We start from the raw sequence: 18,419 nt of genomic DNA on the forward strand, positions 1-18,419 counted from the left end.
TTTAATAAAAAAGGCTAATTAGATTAGCACTTTTTAACGTCAAAATTACAAAGAATTGATTGCTGATTTGATATTTACGATTGAAATCAATAGATAAGGATATTTTAAATGAATAATAATCTGGCTGTAAAATTTCATAACAGGAAATAAACATAAAATTAATGACTTGATAACGTAACTACTGAAGTAGTTAAACAAAAAGAATATAAAGATAAGGTCTACATGCCTAATAAATTTTTCCTAAGATTTAAAAACCCACGAAAGTTGAAAGAAGAACTTCTTCGGAATCTAGCATTTGGCTTTAATATCTATTTAGCATTCGGAGAAACTTCCTTACACAGGTACTAAAATATAGGTATTTACTTAAGTTTTGTGCCATTAAATGTTGTTTATAAATGACCAAACCAAATGTCCAAATGGGGTAGGTACAGTCGCCAGCGCATCAAGGTACATAATCAGTCATAATGTATTAAAATGTACTTTAACTCTAAATAATCGAATTATGCTGACGTCTGGGGCTGTCCTCCTTTCCAGGTCAATATTTTTACCGCGACTATAGGGTCAATATGAATATAATTTTCACGACATGAAACCGTCAATACGTGCATTAGCATATTAGGGCAAACGCTATGGAATTTCCTAGCGTGGCTCTTGTTAAGATCGATAAAAGAGTACCAATAAACTGTAGGCTAATTTGTATAAAAATGATACTGGAATTGCATTGATTCTGTCCCACATGAAATATAAATTAATATTGATTTAATAATAATTAACTGTTGTTGTGTACAGGAAAGGCGTGCTACTAGAAGTGGTGCAGAGGTCAGACTTCAGCACAGACAAGTTCAGGGAGATACAGACCAAAATCGAGACCACCATACAGAATCTGAGGCCGCAGGATGAATATAAGGAGTTCATTGAGAAATATAAGTAAGTCAGACAATATATATAGTTTGATATCATTATATAGGCTTTCATGATTGTCTTCTTATACAAACGAAATCACATCCCCGGTGCGACACTGTGGAATAATTTTGAAATAGTGGGGATTGAATAGTATGATCTAAGTGATTTAATATTCTTGAGGAGCATGAAAGCCCTTCTTGGACCTTTAGCAGCCCATGTTGTTTGAAAGTAAAAAGCAAACGTCGGTTTCAAAGATAGATAGAACACCTTCATACCAATTTCCGAATAATCGTAGTCATATTTGCAGTTATAAAACTTAAAATCGGGAACAAATCGATAGTCACGATTCACGATATTTGAATGAAGAATAAATTAATAGAAATAATTTCTCGTACAAGTTATTAAGATTTCGCAATTACATTGTGAATAGGTTTCTTTTATAACGCGAATCATTCTCGAATTTCAATCATCAGCTAACTGTAAATGTAACATCATGAATTATTATCGGAACAGTTCTTTTTTGCTTTAAAGGCAATAGAAAGTAAAATGATACCAACATACGACTTGGCGGTAGGTATGTTTGTTCAAGATAAGCATAGATAGCTTTAGAAGAAATTATGGTGTAGATTTACTTGCCTAGTGTACCTACGTACCTACATTATATGTAAGTATTCCAATTTAGTTCGCTTGTACTAAAGTCATTTTATTATCAAAAGCTTGAAGTTCATTAATTAAGAATTTATCAAAATTCAAAACTATCAGCGAATATCATGATTATTAAATTATAAAGATTTGCAACTGCATCGCCTTATGTAAGACGGCCTTGCTAAGAAAAAATCTGATAAAGAGCTATCGACTTTAAATAATTTAAATGACGAAATAAATAACACTTCAACTCACGATTTTATGCCATAAATCAGTATTGAAACGAGTTTTTAATATCGATAAAGTAACTAATATAATTTTAGAAATTACTTCATGTGGATTTAATGAAAAAAATAGGAAGTTACTTACCTAATGAAAATGGAGAGGTCGTCATTTTCTTTCAACGAAGTGGCTATTCCATGTACGGAAATTTAACTTGTGAAAATAACCCCACTCCCAGTGTGTCCCAGTCACATAGGACTTCAATGTTACTGATAAACTCAGGAGGTGCTTTAAACTGATTTGTTTAAACCATCTTTGAACCCTGTATGAGATGTCAGAGTAGCCATTTAGATAAGTGTCCTTAAGCACAAGAAGGTATCGTAAAACCAGAAGTTTTAAAACATGTATTAGGTACTTTTTAAATTAAAATTATTCGACCTTAAGTAATGTTAATTGATGACTAATATAAGTAAAACTACATTCGAAACGTTGAAAAGTGATCGTTGTCAATGAGCGATGAGTCGAAGGTGAAGATATGAATCAGTGGTATTCAGGAACTGTGTGTTACTTTCAAAGGCTGTTTAAGGCCATTTAAATACATGTTTTTGCTGTTTGTTTCGTTAATTGATGGCCACTGAGGTTTCGTGTCAGTCACCATCAGTCGCATGTGTGTGTATCAGAATTTAAAGGAACTTATTTATTTCGACAGCCAACTGCATAACCATATCACGTCGTTGACGTCAATTCAGTTTCGAATGTTGGACTTATTAGAAATTATCCCTGTTTGTTATTATTTTAATTAGGTGTTAATTTAGGTAGGTAGCAAAACTTGTTTCGAAGAAATATGCTTTTAAATTACCTACTATTTTCCTTTTCTTCATTCCCTAATACTTGCTGAGGATGAGTCATGAATATTACCTATTTCTCTAATCAGACTGATGCTCGTCTGCCCTTTGGAATTTCCAAAAATCCCAAATAGGTACTGTACGGCACGTTATTACAAGAACAGTTTAGTTTCTTTCTTTCATGTTCCTATTACAGAATGAAACATGGTAATAACCACAACCCTTGCTTCAGGTCACCTCCTTCAACACCTGTCACGTTCAACTTCGACGAGAGCCTAGTCGAAGACACGAGTGGGAAACTACAACCAAACCAGTTGACGGTAGACAACCTTACCGTGGAGTGGCTGAAGGAAAAACTCACTGAGTTGGAGAACACCCTGCAAGATAATAGAGAGAAACAATCAGCGTTACAAGGCCCCGAAATTATAGGGAACGGTGTCTGCAAAAACAATAACACAGGACTGACTAATGGAGTTAATGGGATTGACAGGTAAGCTGAAGAAAATTTCAAAACTAAAGCTGAAACTTTGCCTTTATCTCCAACTGTAGTTAAATATTTACAATTCCTTAGGCATTCACCGCCACCCCTACCAGTGACGACTTCAGAGCCTATCAAACTCCTAGAGCTTCGTGTAGCAGAACGCAAATGTGCTAAACAAGCGGAGATGATCAGGTCGGCGCTGGCTGAGCTCGGCTGTGAGGAGGCGCCTAGTGGTTGTCCCGATTTATCGGCTGAGACCGTTGGTGTTGATAGTCTGGATGGCAGCTCTCCTGATCACCAGGTAGCGTTTCGTTGCATGTTTTGTTTTGAATTCACCTTGATAAGAAGTAAAGTTTAATTCAATTTTGCGATTTAAAAAAGTTGCATATAGCCATATCGGATGCAAATGGCAGTATGAATTATTGAAAAATGACGTTCAATTATCAGGATCGCTCCTCAATCGGGTCCAAAGCTTCGGCGGACGTTTTAAGATTACATCTGCACTCAATAATACCACCGAGACCGTTCTTCAAACTATTCACGAGGCCGTTTCGACGCAAGTCCGCTCCGTCGAGCCCCGCGCTGCCTCCCAAGACATACAGAAGCAGCAGCGAAGGCCCTGCTGACTCGGTAATCGTACCTCAACGCAGACGGATCAAAGCCCTGAGACGCCGCTTGCGCAAACGTGTGGATATTTATGTGCATTGCCGAGTTCATAATAAAACGCTATTCAAAAAGAGGAGACAGAGCCGTGTAGTACTCGATAGTTGTTCTAACAGTGTGGTGAGTGCCACTAACCGAGACATCCCTCACCTACGCATGGCATGGAGTTAGTACGATGCATGAAGCTTTCGTCTTCCACGACGCCACTGGAGCGGCACGATTAATTCGTTATGAAACGAGCGTTAGGAAAAACGTGTCAGTGCTAATTTTAGCGCAAACACTTCACGTCACCGTGCACCGCACGAACTTCTGTCGGGAATGATATTTCAAATAAAATGAAAATAGCACAGGCTCTGCTTAAAACTCAGTTTCAAAATCAAGGTGAAGCCGCTTACGACGTTCCCGAAATGTATCGTTGTTTACGCGTAGACTGTGTACGTTTCAGTCGTGAGGTTTACGTCAAGTTCATCCTGTTTCTGGTACCGTTCGCCTCATGTGGTGAAATAAAAGAGATAATAAAGTAGTGTCGGTGTGTTTAGCGGTGTTGTGAAGCTAATGAGGTTGAGTAATGGATCCGTTTGCGATGTACATCACGCACAGCGAACTGCCTCCGCCGGTGGTGGTGCCGCGGAGGAAGAAACGTCTCAAGCAGCTGCAACTTGAACTTGAGAGAGAGGTCGTACGTTATCATTGTTGTCGCTTTAATTATTACGTTTTGTCGTGTGATTTTAAGCATTATGTAATTAAGTAGGTGAGTGCATGTGCATCGCGTGTGAAACTGATTTTATTTTAAGTGTTTGCGCGTGTTACTAATGGACAAGTAGCTTTGAGCTACTTCAAATCAAAATTCAGTTCATGAATATCAACTCAAATGATATTACACTTGACCACGTTTCACGGAATTAAATCACCTGAATGTTTTTTCTTAAATCTGGGTTAATTGACCTATTTTCACGTTATCAGGTAAACGTGAGGTAGCAATCCCAAAAATATCCCATCTCATTTATATTCCTGTCTTCGCAGGTGAGTGTGAGTGAGACAGAGCGTTCTCTGGTGGAACAGGAGTGGTTCCACGGAGTACTGCCTCGGGAAGAGGTGGTGAGGCTTCTGAGGGCTGATGGAGACTACCTGGTGCGGGAGACCACGAGGAACCATGCCAGGCAGCTAGTGTTGTCCGTCTGTTGGGGACAGCACAAACACTTCATTGTTCAGACCACGCCTGAGGTAAGGCATAGCCATTACTTACAAGACTTATAAAAGTATCGTGTTTCTCTATCTCTTCTCTTGTTAGATAACATAAGTCCGATAGCTGTTCTATACATGTAGGCAAGGCTATTCAGGCTTCAAAAGTAGTGCTACAAAAAATTACTAGTTACCTGTTTGAAGATTTTTTTCTTAGTTTAGTAAATGGACCAAGAATCGTTCCAAACCGGTTTGAATGCAAATCTCCGGCTAAGATTCGGCAAATGGATGCTGCGAAATCTGAAGGAGAATAATAATAGGTAGCTATTCTGTGTCGAAACATATGGAGTTTCATTGTTTAAGTGAATCGTTTCTAGCTATGAACTTTATGATTCATGAATTACTTTGTCTGACACCATTTCAATTAATTAATTTTCGGGTTCTGCGAATTGAAAATTCTGTCTGATGTCAGCAAGAGAATCTAAAATACGACCTCTTCATGCCTTCATTTATTTTGTTTTGATACATAAGTTAATGTTTTTGATTTATTTTCAATACCTAAAACGTTTTGTTTCTTTTATTGCTGTTGTCATGTCCAAATTGAGACAGTGATCTTGAAGAAACGGGATCGTATGTGTGGCAAGCCGTTGAACTTGGATTCGTTTGTTATTCTATATTTTTGGGATCGATCTAATCAATGCAAATGGAAATTGTACGATCAAAGAAGAAGAATATAGATTAAGCAGTCCAGCTTATTGACATCAGAAAATGGGTGATACATTAAATTGGTATCAAGTAACTATAGATAGATATATCCACCTACTTAAGCTTTGTTATTTTTGTACCTAAGGTAACGTTATGATGATCTTACCGTTCGAAATATATAGTCAAGCTCTTACCTTTGCGCTGCCCGGTCTTCCTAATCCTAACCCTTGTCAATTGCAAAATTATTTGATTCTTCTACTACACCATTATTTCTCTTCCAGGGTCACTACCGTTTCGAAGGAGCAGCATTTCCCTCAGTCGCCGAGCTGATAGCTTGGCAGAGGACAAGCGGAGTCCCAGTCACAGCGCGATCAGGAGCCCTACTGCGTCGCGCGGTGCCTAGAGAGAATTGGGAACTGAACAATGATGATGTCCAGTTACTGGATAAGATTGGACGGGTGAGTCAGCAATTGCAAAACATGTAGCAGTTTAAATTTAAAGTAAGAATAAAATAAGATAGATAGTTGATATCAGGTAATTCGCAACGGACTCTCAATTGTAACAATTTAATTACATACATAATTGTATCAATGATATCATCTACGTCTTCCTAACCTTTTCCTTACCATCCACTGGGGTCGGCTTCCAGTCTTATCGCGGGCCTCTGACTGAATGCCATTGTTTTACATGGAACTGCCTATCTAGTCTCCACAACTCAGTTACCTGAGCAACCTTGATTGATACCCATTAGCAATACAGAAGTCTGTCAATATTTATTATTTATACATATAAAATTGCTAAGAAGACAAGTATGTCAATTGTTCACGTGGGTTTCTTGACCATTGAAGGTAAGACTACCAGGAATCATACCTTTGTTCACCACCATTGTGACACAATCATTGAGTGCGTTTGTACCAACTATACCCACAATAGCAATAGCAATGGAATAAGGTACAAATTGCAATACTACAATGCAGGAGTTATGCGTCACACAGAATTAGGTGCATTATTCAATAATCGGGCGGTTTGCGCATTATTACGTAAAGATAAGAACTTTTATGTGTGTATTTATTGACTGTATACGTATCGTTGTAACTGTACGTAGTATTAATGGGATTGATTGGAATTGAGGAAATTACTGATTTTATTGCGCATTTTAGCAGTCTTCTTTCAAAGAAAATGTGCAATTTAACTGTTGAATTACCTTTTGACTATAACAGTAAGAAATAGGTCATAATAATCAGTAAAAACCTCTCCAATCAATCTGGATGCTTTAAATTCAGTCGCAACCTACTCTTGGGGTCTACTGAAGTATAAACAATTCTTAAGCAAATTATCAATTTCCTCCAGGGTAACTTCGGCGACGTATACAAAGCTCGTCTCAAGAGTACCAATCAAGAGGTAGCAGTGAAGACCTGCAGGGTTGCTTTACCAGATGAACAGAAGCGCACCTTCCTGCAAGAAGGTCGAATACTCAAGCAGTACCAACACCCCAACATTGTGAGGCTCATTGGCATTGCGGTGCAGAAGCAGCCTATCATGATCGTCATGGAACTTGTTCCTGGTAAGATATTATTATACGTCGTCAACTTTGATTATTATATAAGTCGTCAACACTATTTTAGATCGAACATTAGATATATTTGAACCTTTGAACTTTTTGGCAGTGTCAAGTGATCTTAAGCGAAACGTCTTCAACGTCAAACGTCTTTTCGGTAATCGTCACTCTACTTGAGCCAGGAGCCAGTAATGGATGACAACTAAGGCCTAGACTCCAGACCAATTGAATTTCGTTACTTTTTGCTTTGAGCGGATATTATGTTCTATTGGTTTTTGAAAGACTACCCTTCTCCACTTTGGTGGAGTCTAGAGTTCATTAGTCAAAAATACTATTATATTAGTTCCTGGGATTGCACTCGATGTCATTAAAATATTAACAGCAGCATTTCTAAAGTATCTATTATTAAAATAAACATGCATTTATTTTTACAAACAACCTTGCGTCATCGGATGTAAAATAAAAAAAGCGGCGGTCGAGACAAACTTGGACTATGTTGACGGAGACATTTCCACTTGACCTAATTCCTCATTCCTCGGCAATCATTTGCGATTCGTCGATTGTTTTCGTAATACATTCTGTGGTCTGGACGCCCTATTTTTGGAACTAGAAAAATTCTAGCACTGTTTTTAATAGTTTCGTTCGCTATCTGACTCCATAATGGGTTATCTCTTCGCGGGTTAGCTTTTAATCGACATCTACAGATCCAATTACTAAAATGTATTTACGAATCTGTAGAAACTAAACTCGGTATAGCTTATTAAATCCGTGTGATGTGTCATGACCATGTTTATAAACCGTTCGTGTGGGTGTCCAGACCGATTTCATGCTGGGTGGGTGAAACACGAGTTTAAATATAAGCTACGTTAGCTTTCACTGTAAATAACTGGAAATGTTGCTATGAAAGTGTCGTGGTATTATGATTTATAGTTTTTTAACGTTACCACAATTTCATGACACCTAATGAGAAATTTTGGATTGCAATATTGTACCTAATGCTAGAGTATCGTCTTCACCCTTATATGAAAAGAATACAGTCTACATTCCGTGATACATAATTATGTATAGACTAATATAGTAGAGACTAAGTCAAATTAAAGGAGACTTACTATCATCATATTAGTCTCCAAATTCTGAGTTCTGAATGAAACAATTGCTGGGGAGTTTGTTACGCCGCTAAGTGGTGAAGGGCGGGCGTTTTGGGGGCTGACTTTTGTAAATGACGTTCAAAAAAGTTTTGCAGCCTAATTTTACTAAATGATTTTAAGTTTGACATGGACCTTTTCTAACCAAGTCATCTCTTCCAGGTGGTTCCCTCCTAACATTCCTACGAACGCGAGCAGCTAGTCTAAGCTCGCGATCTCTCCTCGCAATGTGCCGAGACGCAGCCGGTGGCATGCGATACCTGGAATCCAAGAACTGCATACACCGAGACTTGGCAGCCAGGAACTGTCTGGTTGGAGACGATAATATTGTCAAGATATCAGACTTCGGCATGTCGAGGGAGGAAGAGGAGTATATCGTGTCGGGAGGCATGAAGCAGATTCCTATTAAGTGGACGGCGCCGGAGGCACTTAATTTTGGTGAGTGTTAATATGTAAACTAATATTTAACCTAACCTAACCAAGGGGTATTGGGTTGCTCGGGTAATTGGGTTGAAGAGGTCAGATAGGCAGTCGCTTCTTGTAAAGCAATGGTACTCATCTGAATCCGGTTAGCCTGGAAGCCACCCTCAACATAGTTGGGAAAAAGGCTCGGAGGATGATTTAATATGTAGATAAACAATTTCTTTGTTTGATATTATAAAGGCGAGATAAATAGATTAGGCTCTCGTCCAGTACAACAAAACCCAGGTTGTTCTAGATACGGATGAAAGAGAACGAGATTTTTTTCCGCGCTTTTAACAAAAGTGACTATAATAATACTTATTATTTTAGGAGCTTTTTAATGTAGATTTTTCTACGGATATTTTGCATTTTTTTGGAAATGTTATATTTTTTATCATATCCAGCGTTAAAACTTTCACTGGAGTAAATAAGTGATCATGTTTATTATACAATGTCCAGGTAAGTACACATCTTTATGCGACGTGTGGAGCTACGGTGTGCTGATGTGGGAGATATTCTCCAAGGGCGACACTCCCTACGCCGGCATGAGCAACTCACGCGCACGAGAGAAAATTGATACAGGTACTTATTTATTTGCTGTATTAAAATTACGCGTGGATTTGACTTAAACATCTAAACACACAATACTAAAGTAAATATAGGTACTGTAAAATTATTTATATTTTTGACCTCCCAGTTTTTAGGCTGTGATCTCCAAATCTTCAGATTACCGTAAGAATAGAAATTCCTAATATTCTGCCTTTGTAGATTTTGCTTGCTAGAGCAAGCTAGAGGTCTACTTTCTACTTATAGAAATTTGACATTACATATGCCAAAATTCTATGTCTATACTTCGGCCGTTCAGAGAATGCGTTCCTGACACCTATCAGTTAGTCACGACTAGTGATGGGCACAACATAACACTGAGTTCGTTACCGTTCCTTCAAAATGAACCGCCGCATTATTTTAAGATTATTTTCGTTTTAAATTGGCGGAATCATTTGTTTTATATTTTAGTTATTTAAGTGGAAACCAAAAAAAGGTAATATTCATATAATAAAATTGTTTTATTTATTCTTTGTTACAAGTACATTGAATTGAATGTGCGAACAGAATATTAATCAGACTCCGATTTGCTTGAGGAGGTGGTGTCTTCATCATCATCTTCGCCTACATGTATAATTATATTATTATCAATAACAGAATCAATCCTGATATCTCGGTCTAACAAAAGCCGGGTAATCAAATAAAAACAGATCGAAAACACTTGAAAAACGTGGTCTATGCGCACGAAACGACAACGGACGACTGTTTTAGCGTCACAAAATGGCGGCCCATAACGCCATTTGGGGTTACCATTTTTAATCTAAGTATAAAAATGCGGTTTGGTCATAGTTTTATTTTTATATTTCATAAACGTTATAATTAAGTCTTATAGTCCATTATTTTCCAATTCTTAAAAAGAAAATCAAAACGTATTATTTTATATTATAACTGTATAAGAACAGATTACGATACTTGCCTGTTATTTTTAGCACAGCACTACAAAATATAAACCGCTGACATAACCTTGTAATAGCGCAGTATAGATTTAGAAAAATATTGTTTACCAAGTTATTTGACACTCAGTTTGGCACAAAATTATAACATTCATTGATTATTGATATAATAATGTTGTTTTAATGCTCCTCAATTGTTAAAACGGTAAACAACCAGCAAAAATATTTTTATCGTAACTGCAACGCCATTGCAAAGTTACGTCGTCAGTTCAATCGCGACGTGTCAGGAACGCATTCTCTGAATGGCCGAACTATAGTAAGCAAATCAAGACATAGATAGGTCATTGCAGGGTATCTGCCGTAAAATTCCAAAACAAACTATCCTAAATTCTTCTCTATGACCAAGTTTGAAATTCAATCTAAATAATTTAATTTTTCTTCCAGGTTACAGAATGCCTGCTCCAGACGGCTGTTCAGAAGACGTGTATGCCTTAATGCTGCGTTGTTGGGAGTACGAGGCGGAAAAGCGGCCACACTTCCATCAAATCTACACTATTATCGACAATATTTACAACAGGTAACACTGACATAGAACTAAGAAGTGGTAGACAGGACCTCAGAATTTTGTAATGTGCATTGACACAAGCTAAAATGACGTGTTTTTTTTAGCCAATTCGAATTCTTATTCTCGTTAGGTAACGATAATTATAGTTTTGGTTAGGTATATTGTTTGAAGTCACAAATAATAAACTTGAACCTTACCTATTACCTTAACGTAACGAATTTAAAAAGACTAGGCAAAATGAGTTATGGTTTTGTAATCAGAATCTTTACGAATTTCGAATAATGAAATAGCAGCTAGCAACGTAAATAATGTCTTCCTATCCTTAATGTAAATCTACCTGGGTTATGACAATAAGAGTTTGTAATGATCATAACACAAATAATTGTAAAAGTTATATTTTTTCTATCTACTCATTTCCAATACAATAGGCAGCTGATTACTGTATTAATTTAAGTATTTGTAGTAATATAGGTACTATCTGTGTTAATTAATTAACTTAGTAATATTTTCATATGTATCTAAAGATTGTGGAATAGTTGAGATATCTAGAAGTGGCAATGGGGCGACAAACTCAAAAAAAAGATCTTAAATGTTTTTTCAATCTCCAATATTCTTCCAATCAGAAACAATAGCTCATAATACCTTTAAAAGGCCGCTTTTTCAATCATCATTCAGTTAGGTATAAATACATTAGTTTGACATATTTTCTATCCAAAAACTGTCAAAGCGTCAAACATTTTCTTGAGATGAGTTATCTGGCGATTGAGAAATCCCCCCTAAGTCTTCCAAATCATTTGGCACTTAATTATGACCTTTTTGCATTCCATTAGCCACTTCTAGTAGGTACTTTGCAAAGACGCTATAAAGTGACTTTATATAAGTAGTATTGAAGCGCTGATCTCTTACGAATGGTACTAGCGATATGCACATAATAGTATGTAAGTACAACCTTATGTATCAGTTCTGACTGAATATCTTCTTATTATGTACCGTTTCAAGTACAATGTTAAGCATAATGTAGTTTGTGTACTGTCTAAAAGTTATCGAGTCTGTAAAGTAGGGTTTTAGCAGCTGAATATGTTATAGTTATGAAAAGTGGTGCAAATATACGCTTTGAAATCGAGATGTGTAGATACCTTATGCTACAAACATTGTAAAACAGAATTGGTATTCATAACCTGACCCTAGTGGTAACAAAAATAATACCGATATTAATTCTCTACTTTTTAGAAAATAAAATATTCATGTTATAGTTCTAGAAATGTATAGATAGTCCAAATTTTTTATCACTGTTTTCGAATATGAAAACTGTTTTCGAATACATAACTATAAAAATTAAATGTTTCTTCCTAAATATTAACTGTGCTTCCAATACATACCTTTTAAAGTTTTTGTAATAAGTAGTTTAAATAAATAAGTTTATAATTAATGAATTCTGGCAATAAAGGACATGTTTGTGATATGTTTAATGCTTCCACAGAATAGTGTAACAATTATGTATTTTAAGTAATATTGTTTATTTCTTGCCTAGTGTAAGTGCATGTTATTATTAATTGATATTTTAACACAAAGTGAGATATAAATGTATAGGCAGTCTAGTATTTTAATTCAACATTTAATAAAACTATGTAAATATACTTCGTACAATATTAAAGTGCCAGACATTTTTGATTTGCGTATTTTTTCTACACCTAACCCTGAAATCTTTTGTTATTATTTTAGCGAAGCCGAGACAATTACTACTAGATAAGCATACAACTACTTTGGCTTTTACTATTGGCTGAATAATCTGGAGAACACAGGTTTTTAAAAGTTAAGTACGACAAAACTAAAACCCACTGATCTACATTATAAATACAATATATTAAAAAGAAAAAACAAAAACATTTACAAATACAGTTTAATAAGTTCGTCACTAACCGCGGACGGTGTTAACATTCCTATATCGGTGAACAGCAAGGTTATATACAAAGGCGGCGTGTAGTCCACTAGTGGGTGCTGTGTCGTCAGATCCTTGCCAGATTTCAGTACGCTGGATAAATACTTGAATTCGTTGGGTAAGTCTCGCTGGTTCAACGGGTATATTCTAGAGAATTTGAAGCTCTCTGCTAGGACGTAGACTGGTTTCCTGAGATCTAGAGCTGCCATGCCTAGGGAGTATGTTCCAATCTGAAACAAGATTCGAAATGAGTAACTGGGTTCAATATCGAAATATCAAGAGAACTAGATGAAAGAGAAGCTTTTACAAATAATATGGACAAGACTTTGAGATTGATTGTTCCTCATTAATTTCGTAGTTGCAAAATATCTAGTGATTTGAAGGCATGAGCCCGAATACGAGATTTAAAAATAAATAAAGGGAAATTATAAGTCTAGCCACAACATTATTTATTGGACACATGATTAAACTTCTAATTTTATAACTAAGCAACGGGGAAATGACATAGCCTCTAATAAACTAATTCGTCTTTTTTACAACGCCAACTAAATATTCTATAGAAAGCTTCAAGTAAAGATCATCAATTATTGTGACTTGTCCTTCTTATTTATACATTGTCATCTAATTTACTCACTCAGCCTCGTTTTTAGCATATTACCATTTATAACCTTCAATTAAAAACATTGTATTAAAAATTGAAGTTAGTGACGAAAACGAATAGCTGCAAAACCGACTCCACGTAGTCTTGTCTGCCCTACCCCTAGAGTGCAATTCAAAACCGCGTAGGCGCGGAGGGGCGAGGCGGCCTGCGAGCTGAGGCGGTACATTCAGCTAATAGACAGTTAATATATATATTTTTATCTTTTTGAAGTAGTTAATAACTACGTAAACAATACATTATGTATGTTAATGTTATTAATTATTGTTATGTGCGTCTTATAACTATTTAAAACCTAGTAAAATCTTTTAAGATATGGAACTTTAGTGTTTTACGAAATAGGTAGTACGATTGTATTTGCTTAATATTATTAGATAGTTTATTATATGACTGTGCTCCTTCATACAAAATATTTCTTTTGCCGTAGTTAGTGCGTGGATGCACGACACAGATGTTGTTTACGCGTCTAGTAGATCTTATGTGTGTTTGTCCTTTTGTTGTAAATGTAAGTTTTGATTTTATGTCCTTAGTTAAAATGTTGAACTATTATAGTACACATGTATTATATGTATATGATTGGCATAGGGTCATGAGATTTGTTTCTTTGAATACTTTTTCTGTTGGTGTCAAATAGTTGTAATGAAAGAGTAATTTTACGATTTTATTTTGTATTATTTGTAAGGGTTTTGTGTGGGTCTTTGCGGCCGTTCCCCATATTTCTATTAAGTAATCAAGGTGTGGTTTTACCATAGAATTGTATATTAGATATCTCACGGATTTTGGAAAACATCGAACAATTCCTCGTAATCTACCCATAAGAGATGTCAATTTTGAGCTCAATTTATCTAAGTGGGTTTCCCAGGTGAGACGGCTGTCCAAAAATATAAAAATATAATAAATATTTTTCTTATTCATTTTAACCTCTAATACCAGACAACAATAGTCCTTTGATATGAAGCTTAAACTAAGATATTCTATATTACTTACTTTATTAATAATTCCGCCACTCTCCGTAACTCCTTCAGCTCCAATCATGACCATGTCAACTTGTTCCATAATATATCCCATTGCCGCGTCAAGGATGAGAGTGGCATCAACGCCTGCCGCTACCAGCTGCTTGTGCATCAGAATACTGGAAAGCAATACTTATGTCTAAGTTTTTAAGTACCATTACACAAGGGAACAAAATAAGACTTTTTTTTGTTGCATGAAATTTTATGACTTTTGTTTACTAATTCGAGGTCGCTGATTTCAAATCTACCACATTTTTTTTCTAACAGCTTTAGTTTTTGAGACACAGCTATTGACCGTTTTTTCGAACTAGTTACACTTAAATTTCATAAAACAGAGCATTTTATTTAAAAAGTATATAATTTTTACTATTTCTATGTTGCAAAATAATTGTAAAAATGATACTAACTATTTCTGTAATATTTGAGGTGAATATACATTTAAAGATTGTAGACTAAGCGTGTTGGAGTTCTTGAAACGGGTGTACTTTGAGTTCTTTGGATTTTCTTTGGACACCTGCGACAGGTACCTACTGGGTGTCTAAAATGGTATGTAAAACATGCGTCGAGTCTTTAAGGTTATGGAAAAATAAGAAAAGACCCCATTTCAAGTAACAAACACCGATGATCTGGCGAGAACCCTCGAATCATTAGGTAGTTTTTCTGCGTGGTTGATATGAACGGTATTAACAAAAAAAAAAACGGTCCAAATGGATTTACCCTAACTTGTTATCTACTAATGTACCTTAATAAAGGTGCTACCACCTTTGCACATCAAACTAAGGCTCATGAAACAATTTGTAAAAGCTCTGAACAAAAATGCTCAATACATATCTAAAAAGTCCCATAATTTGAGTATAGAGAAACTAAAAGCCGGAATTTCTGATGGTCCACATATAAGGTGGTTGATGTAAGTGTAAGTTTCATAATTACATGACCGATATCGAAAAAAATGCCTGAAACGAATTCGTTTGGATTGCAGAAAATTTTCTATCAAACAAAAAGGATGAGGCTTTGTTGTAATATGAGCATCAAGGTATACTTCCTCCTTAGCCATTTCGACCATTTCTCTGAAAATCTATGTGATCACAGTGAAGAACAAGGCGAACAGTTCGATCAAGATATTCGGACTATGGAAAAGCGGTCCCAGGATCATTGGAATGCCAACATGATGGCGAACTGCTGTTGCAGCATTAAAGACAACCCTAGTGAACCGAATCAAGCTAGAAAATCTTATAAAAGAATGTTTTTTGATGCTTAATTGTTGTTCTTCTGCTGTTTTTTGTTAATAAAATTGTGTTTTTCTTGAAAATCACGTTTTGTTGATATCTCAAAAACTAAACTTGATACAGAAATTCTGACTTCAGATCTTCAATTACCAGCCCAATAATATACAATATTAGTCGTAATATTTCATGCAACAAAAATCTTGTTCACTTGTGTTATAGTTTGTACTCTTAAATAGTACAGTTGAATACACTTTACAATATTCCTCAATGACCTTCGAGTACCTGATAATGAGAAATCTATAACTTTGTATTTATGAATAATCAAATATAGATTTTTTAAATAGAAAATTTCCTTACCCACTATTGTCTGGACTAGACATTGTGACATATACTTTAAATCTTTTGTTGGCTTTTGCTGCTTCTAACATGGCTTGCAACACAACTCTCGACCTCGAATGTGTCAATATACTCTGAAAATAATAATTGAAATATATTATGTGAGTGTCATCGCAAAAACACGTGCATAGACATAGCGTAAAGTATTGCAACCTTATTATATAATGTGGTCTCACAACATATCAGCTTTATAGCTAAAATGAACAATACCTGCTCAGGAAAGACTCACTTGCCACTATTAATATTGCTGTGTGTGTCATTGCCATCAACTTATCAAGAAGAAGTAGCTTTATTGCTAGATTTGAACTATTAACTTTATTCAAAATTAGCCGTTTCCCAACAGTGAAAAGATTTTGCAAAGGTGGTTGATATTATAATATAGAAGATACTTACACATCCATCAGTGATAAATGGCATTGATTCTTTAACCACTTTGGATCTTGCTTCCAGTAAGGTGTTCAGGAATATGTGACCTCTTTGCAGCATGATTTGTTCACATTCCTCAAATGACTGGAAAACATTAAAATGTGAATAAATAAAAGATAACAATAAGTATGTATACAAAGCCTACTGAAGCTTAATAGTTTTAAAAGTAAAACCACACAAAATAAATTACAGAACATGCTCAAACTTTACCAAACTTTTAGTGCAAACAGATACAGATCAACTACACAACAGTTCTAAAATTAAACTTAGCTAATATAAAGTAATATTATTCAGAACAAAGACAATAAAACTTAGGAACAGTAAAAAATACAGTACTTTTATTAATACATACTTAGATCCTGAAATCATTTGGTCACTGAACAGTTATTATTTGAGGCTGTATGAAAAACATGTTGATATTCAATAAGGTACTCACATTAGTATCAAGTTTGGCAAAAGTAATGAACCTCATGAACAGTTCACATCCCGATGAGATGGCGGTGACGGGCTGGTCGCAGTGCTTCATGGCATCCACGGCCAGCTGTAGGTTCAGATCCAGCTCTCTCACTGTTGCCACTGGTAAGATAAATATTAAAACATACCTAAATCATGGGACATTTGAGCTTTTCACACATTTATGTCCCTGGAGAGTGAGAACAAGCCTATCATACGAAGTTGCTAGTTATCTACAGTCTCTGTAGGCTTAAATGATGGACAGTATTTACTGGGCATCCTATATGACCTTGAATTTCTATATCCACGATATTTTTGGCAGAGATAGTACTGATAGCTCAGTACTGGCTTGAAAGGCTGCAAGGCCTTGGAAACTCCGCCCCTAAGACGACCCACTGACCAAAAGTATATATACATCTGAACATGTTTCAGGGTAAGTACAAACAGGTAACTTCAGTTCTTTTTCTTCCGTGCTTTGGATGATGCAAGAGTTGCTTATTGTAAGTACGTAGGTGCTTGGTGCAAACAAAATACCTACCTTTGTAATTCTCTATTACAGATAGAAGGGTTCTTATAGCGGCCACCCCGGCTGATACATCCTCTTCTTCTCTCAGTATCTTGAGAAATATTTCTTGAACTTCTAAAAATGAGTAAAGAACATCCATTAGCTTTGAAGATTTCTAAATGGAATACAAGTACATTTCATAAGTGCAGAAGCATATTTTACCTTCTTTTTTCATTTTGTTGCCTAAATGTAATGCGATTTATTGAAAACAATTACAAAATAATCAGTTTTGTTTACGTATCACACAATCTAACCTAAAACACGAGACAAAATGTAAGTCTAGTTGTCAGTGTCAAACTCAAAGTGAATATATTTTACGTTCAGAAATAATTCATCATCATTAATTTAAGAGCCCAGTAGCCTTATTCGCTAACTCCACTGACAGCTCGCAGATATCATCAATTGGTAAAGTGTACATCAGTATATTGTCAAACAGCTATTTTCTTATTCGCTAACGCCAGTTACCAAATGAGATGACGTCATCAGCATCGACACAGGCTGATATCCACCATGACTCATTTTGACAGCGGTTTCTGTATCGATAAACGTTATATTGCGATTCCGTAAGCCCAGTGGACATCAAATTGATAGCCAATGTCATTTTTTGAAATACACTACAAATAGCAGTGTTTTATGCCTCATCACTGGGATGTCTATACTATATTGTTGCATCAGACATATTAGATTTCTCTAATTTTGCGATTCCAATAGAAATACAAACCCTGAGTCATTTCCTTTATTTTTTGATAGTGTTATTTTTAATTGTATTATTTTTATTTGTTTTATATTTCTTTGTGTGGAATATAAATTTCGCGTGTATTTTTGCTGGCATTTGTGGAATAAGAGACAAAACGAAGTTTATCCAGAA

General features: G+C 35.7%; 2 protein-coding genes and 1 long non-coding RNA gene across 6 annotated transcripts in view; 2 read left to right on the forward strand and 1 right to left on the reverse strand.

Moving 5' to 3' along the window:
* LOC124634588 (tyrosine-protein kinase Fer) overlaps nucleotides 1-12,546 on the forward strand; it is a 44,619-nt gene extending 32,073 nt beyond the window's left edge. The window contains exons 5-14 of one of the 4 annotated variants that reach the window (XM_047170212.1): nucleotides 790-927; nucleotides 2,848-3,105; nucleotides 3,187-3,397; nucleotides 3,544-3,726; nucleotides 4,783-4,983; nucleotides 5,928-6,104; nucleotides 6,997-7,210; nucleotides 8,512-8,787; nucleotides 9,271-9,393; nucleotides 10,755-12,546. In XM_047170212.1, the coding sequence (XP_047026168.1) occupies nucleotides 790-927; nucleotides 2,848-3,105; nucleotides 3,187-3,397; nucleotides 3,544-3,726; nucleotides 4,783-4,983; nucleotides 5,928-6,104; nucleotides 6,997-7,210; nucleotides 8,512-8,787; nucleotides 9,271-9,393; nucleotides 10,755-10,891 (1,918 nt within the window). In that variant the 3' untranslated portion in view covers nucleotides 10,892-12,546. Of the gene's footprint in view, nucleotides 1-789; nucleotides 928-2,847; nucleotides 3,106-3,186; nucleotides 3,398-3,543; nucleotides 3,727-3,936; nucleotides 4,439-4,782; nucleotides 4,984-5,927; nucleotides 6,105-6,996; nucleotides 7,211-8,511; nucleotides 8,788-9,270; nucleotides 9,394-10,754 lie in introns of those variants that run through there. The other 3 variants (XM_047170213.1, XM_047170214.1, XM_047170215.1) reach the window with 3 other exon arrangements.
* A 215-nt stretch (nucleotides 12,547-12,761) lies between these two features.
* On the reverse strand, nucleotides 12,762-17,858 carry LOC124634590 (translation initiation factor eIF-2B subunit alpha). The gene is made up of 7 exons (XM_047170217.1): nucleotides 17,714-17,858; nucleotides 17,525-17,626; nucleotides 16,970-17,109; nucleotides 16,501-16,617; nucleotides 16,069-16,181; nucleotides 14,460-14,604; nucleotides 12,762-13,044 (listed from the first exon to the last, which is right to left on the reverse strand). Exons 1-7 carry the CDS (start codon nucleotides 17,724-17,726, stop codon nucleotides 12,763-12,765), a joined length of 912 nt encoding a protein of 303 aa, XP_047026173.1. The 5' UTR covers nucleotides 17,727-17,858; the 3' UTR covers nucleotide 12,762.
* On the forward strand, nucleotides 14,031-15,794 carry LOC124634592. Its single transcript, XR_006984891.1, has 2 exons — nucleotides 14,031-14,334; nucleotides 15,465-15,794. It is a non-coding gene; the product is annotated as an uncharacterized LOC124634592 (long non-coding RNA).
* Nucleotides 17,859-18,419: the final 561 nt, after the last annotated feature.

This window comes from Helicoverpa zea, chromosome 11, assembly GCF_022581195.2.
Source record: "Helicoverpa zea isolate HzStark_Cry1AcR chromosome 11, ilHelZeax1.1, whole genome shotgun sequence".
Lineage (NCBI taxonomy): Eukaryota > Metazoa > Arthropoda > Insecta > Lepidoptera > Noctuidae > Helicoverpa > Helicoverpa zea.

Coding starts and splice junctions, on each gene's coding strand:
- LOC124634590 (XM_047170217.1), bottom strand. Junction 16,618..16,969: donor TTGCCAAACTTGATACTAAT/GTGAGTACCTTA, acceptor AATGTTTTCCAG/TCATTTGAGGAATGTGAACA. Junction 16,182..16,500: donor CATTTATCACTGATGGATGT/GTAAGTATCTTC, acceptor TATTATTTTCAG/AGTATATTGACACATTCGAG.